Source organism: Ovis canadensis, chromosome 19 (assembly GCF_042477335.2).
Source record: "Ovis canadensis isolate MfBH-ARS-UI-01 breed Bighorn chromosome 19, ARS-UI_OviCan_v2, whole genome shotgun sequence".
NCBI classification, from domain to species: Eukaryota; Metazoa; Chordata; class Mammalia; order Artiodactyla; family Bovidae; genus Ovis; species Ovis canadensis.
In genome coordinates, this window is record NC_091263.1 from 68,862,560 (window position 1) to 68,868,748 (window position 6,189).

Consider the following 6,189-nt stretch of genomic DNA (forward strand, 5'->3'; position numbering starts at 1 on the left):
ATGGGAAAGAATCTGCCAGCAACGCAGGAGACCTGGGTTGGAGCCCTGTATCTCAGTGGGATGGAACATGATTTAATATAAATCTTTGATTTGCTGTTTGAAGGAGCTGATGTTTGCTGTAATTGACTTTCTCCCCCTCTTTCCTGGTAACGTGCAATTTGAAACATCCATTGCTTGTTCTTAACTAAGGCTGAACTGTATTGACTACATTGAAACTGCTATAGTAGCACTTGTGACGTGTTTGAATACAAAGTATATCCATTAGCATTGTGGCAATTACAGTGGATATCAAATGGGTTTGTAATAGCACTTAAAACACTGTTGTTTTAGGAGTGTTACCGTCAGGACTTCATTTGGGGTCTATAGTTTCTCTTCATGCTAATGATAAAGACTAGCTTTTGTATGTATATGCATTTTTATTTTGATAAATGTTTGGCTGTGTCATACCATTAGCTAACAAATGTAGATTTACTCTTTCATAGTTTCTCGAAGCTTTTACAAGGATGGTAATACATGCCCCACAATATATTTCTTCTTCTTGTTCAGTCGCTAAGTCATGTCCCGCTCTTTGCAACCTTGTGGACTGCAGCACGCCAGGCTCCCCTGTCCTCCACTGTCTCTTTTTATTACTATACAATTTTTTAAAAGAATCCATCTTAAACTAATGCTTTTGTCATTCTTTATGGTCATATCTATTCTTTTTTTTTTTTTTTTTAAACAGACATCCAAAATTTTAATGATTTAAAAATAGCCTCTACATATAGTACGGGAAAGAGATTAACACAGATTGAACATTTTGGTTTTGATAACATGAAATGTCACCTCTTAGCATAGAACAAGTCATCTCCTAAGAAATACATGATACAATGAAATCTACAAGGACACTTTTTCAAACTCATTGCTGATTTTTAGCAACCCCCTTCCTCCACACACACTTGCTTGTCCTACAGCAATCTGACTTCTTTTGGCAGAATAGAATGTTGAGAACTACAACACTGGTTCTGAAAAGCACCTCCTGGATAAGTTTCACTGATTTTTTATTTAATCCCACTTAGATCATATATCCTTCTCTCCTAAATCCTCTCCTGTTCCAATAATTTGGTTGTCTAAAGCAAGCAAGCTTAATTAAGTCAAGGCATATATTGCAAATCAAACATTTTCCAGTTGACTGGAGTGGGATCATTAAATGAAAACTGGACTGACAAACCATAAATAACTTGCTTCTTGACTTGGTGATTTGTGAATACATTTACCCATTGGGTTGGAAGGGTTTCATCTGCCCCATGATGAATCCGATGGCTTGTGATGCGTTTGTGCTGTGCCAACCCCAGCATGTATCAGAGGACAGACTGTGGAATGGATGCTGTGCTGAGCTGGGGAACAGTGAATGAGCTGTTCATGGGGTCATTGGGCAGACAGAGCTGTAAAGCCTAGATGGGCTCCTGACAGTGGCTCTGAGCGCTGGGTGTGCGTGTGCACGTTTTAGGGAGGGTACAGGATCAAGCCACGACTTCCCCTAAGAGTAAGATTGTAGCCTGGCGTCTCTAACCTTTAGGTGATGGAGGAACTGGCCAGCTTCCCTCAGGTACCAGGGATAGCAGCACCGAAGAGGATGATGACAGTCAGTCAGAAAGGCCTCCACTTACATCTCGGGTGGAACCGTCCTTCTTTTGTGGATGATCACTGCCCAATGTGTTTTTAGGAATTCCTGCTGCAAACAATATGCTTTTTTGCAAATCTGAAAATGTCCTTTGGAAAATCTCATGGCCAGATTACTCATAAATGCCGATGATCAAAAAGCCCTGGGGATGGACTTCCTGGGTGGCCCAGTGGTTAAAGATTCTGAACTCCCCATGCAGGGGGCATGGGTTCCAGCCCTGGTCTGGAAACTAAGATCCCACATGCCACCTGGTGGGGCCACAAAAGAAAGTCTTTGGGGAACACATGGTCCCCTTTTGTTGGGACAGCGTCCTGTGTTGAAACAACCCAGCGCTAATCAGGAAGCGGCCTCAACACACGTGTCTCTCCTCTGGCACCTAATGTGTCAGAGTTTGGGTTAAGATATATCAAGACTTTCTGAAACTTTCAAAGAGGGTTTTTTTTCAACCAGAAGTGAGGCATCTTGCAATAACATGTCCGAGACGGCCAATTTTGGAGGGGCTTTCAAAAAGGAAAACAAGGTATTAACCCACCTCCTTATGGAAGGTGAACACTTGCAAACACACTGTACTGTGTGTCTCAGACTTGGGAGTGATAGGCTCGGAACAATCACGAGTATATGTAGAGCAATATTGCAACCAGCTGGTAGGTTTTTCTAAAAAGAAAATGCAGCATTGGGAGGTGCCTCCTAAGGTGCTTCTTATCTCATGGTTCTTAATGGAATGTATCAGACAAACATCTACAAACGAACGTGAACACGTAGTCACACACATGTGGATAAGATTCTGTACAATTTGTGTCTCAGATGCTTATGTGTATACATAAGAACAACATGGGGGGGAAAAAGCCACACACCACCCCCCTGGAGTTCCCTGAATTTCTGAATGCCATCTAACCCATGAAATGTGAAAGTCTTTCACTTTTATACAAAAATATCTACAAAAATAGACAAGATTTACAAAAACCAGAGAGTGTTTTCCAGTTTTCCTCAGTAACCCAAGGCAGTGCTCCCTTTCCTGCGTCTCCGCTCAGAACGTGGCCATCTCCAGCAGAGAGCGCTTGAAGAGCTGTGCGTTCCTGGACAGGTCGGTCACCTGGTGGACCATCTCCTGCAGGGCGGGGGTACTGGGGTAGTGAAGCGCGGCCGTCTTGGTGGCCAAAACTATAGTCTTGAGCTGCTCGCACAGCTGGTTGCTGGAGTTCATCACTTTGTTGCGAACGTCCTGGGCGGCCACCTGCCGGGTCAGCGTGTCTCCGATGAACACAAGTTTGTGGGCACTGAGGATGACAAACTTGCTGTGGGCCACGAAGATCCTCGGGGGCTGCGCCGAGCTGAGGCAGCTGAAGAGTGCGTCGATGGCGTTGAGCAGGGAGATGCAGTGGGTCTCGCACTGGTCATAGTAGAAGCAGAGGAGCTGCCGGTCCTGCGCGCTCACGCCGCTGCTGGTGGTCGGGAGGCTCTGGGACGGCTTCCACTTGGACATGTCGTTCTCCACGGGCTTTGTGATTTCTTGTTCCAGCAGCTGGAACTGACTCAGCTGATGATGTTCCAGCTGCATCTTATTCTGTTTGATGATATTTTCTTTTTCCAAGAGCTCTTTCTGTTGCCTCTCGAACTCCTCCTTCCCCTGCAGGTGGACATAGTCATAATCATCCATCCAGCTCCTTTCAGAGCCATCGCTGCTGCTACAGTCGGGGGGCTGCTCCTTGCCCAGGCTGGGGGGCAGTGGTTTGTTGAGGGCAGGGGCCTTGTGGTCCCCGGCGGGCCGGTCCTCGGTGGAGTTCGTGAGGCTCTCCGGCCCGCCCTTCCCGGGGCCGGGTCTGAAGAGGGCCTCGGCGTTGGTGCTGATGGTTGTGGTGAGCTGCTTGGCGTCGTCCGGCACGGTCTTGGCCACCATCACGAAGCGGTCCAGGCTGTCCCACTTGTTGTGGGGCTTGTGGACGGCCAGCACGTTCAGGGACCAGCCGCACTCGCTCAGCTCGTGGCTGGTCTGGCTCAGGATTTGGTGGGAGTCCTCCAGCCTCTGGAGCTCGCGCTTCACCTTGTGGTGGAGGACGAGCTCGGGGAGGCAGGCGGCGTTCGCCGCGGCGCCCTGCGCGAAGTGCAGGTAGTCTCTGAGGGCCAGCTCCACCCTGTCCACGGCGGCGCGGACCCCATTGACGTGCCGCTCCATGTGGCCGTAGCTCCGCCAGTCGGTGGTGACCAGCGCCATCAGGCTGGAGACAGCCCCGTCCAGGGCTTGCTGCAGCCGGAGCAGCCGCTCGAGGGCTGCATCAGGGTCCAAGAAGAGCCTTCTGTCCTGCGCCGGGGAAGTGGACAGCGAGGACTCCTTGGAGGTGGTGGAGGACGTGGACATGGTGCTCCGCGTGCTGCCCGTGCTGGAGAAGGACAGCCGGTTGATGCCGTCCACCACGTCCGCGGGGCCCTTGGCTTCCGGTGGCTGGTGCAGCGGCACGTCGTACACCCCATCCCTCTCTTCCGGGCTGGCCTTCTCGCTGGTCTCTGCTGGTGCTTCCAAAAACTGGACGCCCCGGGGGATGTCGTAGGCATCGTTGTTCTGGGAGCCCACGGGTGGGCCCGGCTGGGGGGCCGGCTGGGTCAGGGACGCGCCGTGTCTCCGTGGGGCCAGCTCAGCAGCTCCGGGGGTGTCGCCGTTGTACTTAGGGTGCAGATCCTTCCCCAGGGGCTTGGTGCCCGTCGGGGGGATGTCGTAGACGCCCTCGGGCCTGCCCGCTTGTCTCATTGGAGGCGGAAAGTCATACTCTTTCTCCCGGAGCCCGGCCTCGTCTCTGTAGCCGGAGGGTGGAGTGGAGTATCCCCCTTTGCTAGGAGGGATGTCATAGACCCCTTGAGGCTTTATCTCTCCAACGGGGACAGAAAACACGGGGCCCTTCACAGAGGATGGCGGGATGTCGTACACCCCGTGAGCCGTCTGGAAAGGAGGGACATCATAGACGTCCTTTTGATATCTGGTCGGGTACTCGTACACATAGCCGTGGCTTGTCCTAACCGGCGTGATCACCTTTTTACTTAGGTGGGGACCGTTAGCGCCCCCAGCGCCTCTCTGCCCTGAGGGTGGCACTTGATACACATCTTGTTCCTGGGTCCCATGGCCGGTGGGGACTTGGTAAATTCCCTGATTTTGGTAGGAAGGCGGCACTTGGTAGATGGTGTCTCGAGGGGCGCCCTGTGGGTTTGGTATTTGATAGAGCTTCTGTTGGCCAAAGGGCGGTGGCCCCAGTCCCGAAGTGGGCAGGTCCTGATTGGAGGAGGTCTCCTGCACTGGGCCAATCAGAAGCTTCACCCGGTTGCCGGGGACAATGCCCTGCCGGCCGTGTAAGGAGCAGAGCCACCATCCCTCCAGTCCTCCTGTGTTCTGCTCAATGACAGTCAGGATGTCTCCCTTGCGGAAAGCCAGCTCCTCGGCACACTCCGGGACATTGTCATACAAGGCTCGGGCCATAAGATTCTTATACTTCATCTCGGCAGCGGTGAACTGAGCCGTTTTCCTGTACTAGCGAGACTGCCCTAAGCACCGGCGAGCCCGCCCCTCCATCGAGCGCTGGGCTTAAATGCAAGCGAGGACCGCCGAGCTTCGGGCCGCTTCTCCGCGCAGCACCGACCTCGGTACCGCTCAGCCCGCCCAGCCTCTGAGCTCACTGTTTTCGTCCCGGCCGGCAGAGCACGGAGCTCGTTTGCATATAGCCTCGCCATTGGCTCGCGGGCCAAGGTAACGCGGACGCCCCGCCCACCCCGAACTCCATATCTATTCTTGCAATGTGACTGCGCCTTCCGTTGTCCTTAATCAACTTTATAAAAGACATTAAAAAAAAAGACATAGAAATAAGACAAAGTTATTTGATTTCATATCAATTTGAAAATAAATCAGTTCTTCTCAAACAAAAGCATTAGTAGCTGCCCCAAACCATAGGATATCAACATGTTTTATGTTTATATCCCTAGGACTGCAGATATATTGATACCTAAACTTAATGAAAGGCAAAAACAATGACATTCTCTAAATAATTCTTTATAGAATGAGATCTACTTCTGAAATAAATACCTTAATGACTTGAATTTGATAAATTAGACACCAGTGGGAAGTTTCCTTTTGATCCCACTTGAGTCAAATCTTTGTCAACAACCCTAATGCTTTTAGATGGCAAAATTATGTCCCTATGTTTGGACAAGACCTATCAGCCTGATTTAAAATGCTTATTTGTGCATCTTAGATGTGCTATTGCTATGTATGTATTTTACGAAACATTATTCTGTTTAATTAAGAGTTTTCTGCTGAAGTATTTCTTCCCTGCTGCTAAGTCACTTCAGTCATGTCCAACTCTGTGTGACCCCATAGACAGCAGCCCACCAGGCTCCCCCGTCCCTGGGATTCTCCAGGCAAGAACACTGGAGTGGGTTGCCATTTCCTTCTCCAGTGCATAAAAGTGAAAGTGAAGTCGCTCAGTCGTGTCCGACCCTCAGCGACCCCATGGACTGCAGCCTTCCAGGCTCCTCCGTCCATGGGATTT

The 6,189-nt window shown here is 50.5% G+C and overlaps 1 protein-coding gene across 1 annotated transcript; it reads right to left on the reverse strand.

The window, feature by feature from the left end:
* Positions 1-698: 698 nt before the first annotated feature.
* Positions 699-5,326, reverse strand: LOC138424826 (enhancer of filamentation 1-like). Its single transcript, XM_069562241.1, has one exon. It carries the CDS (start codon positions 5,139-5,141, stop codon positions 2,688-2,690), a length of 2,454 nt encoding a protein of 817 aa, XP_069418342.1. The 5' UTR covers positions 5,142-5,326; the 3' UTR covers positions 699-2,687.
* Between the last annotated feature and the right edge of the window lie 863 nt (positions 5,327-6,189).

Coding starts and splice junctions, on each gene's coding strand:
- LOC138424826 (XM_069562241.1), bottom strand. CDS start 5,141: ATGAAGTATAAGAATCTTATGGCCCGAGCCTTGTATGACAATGTCCCG.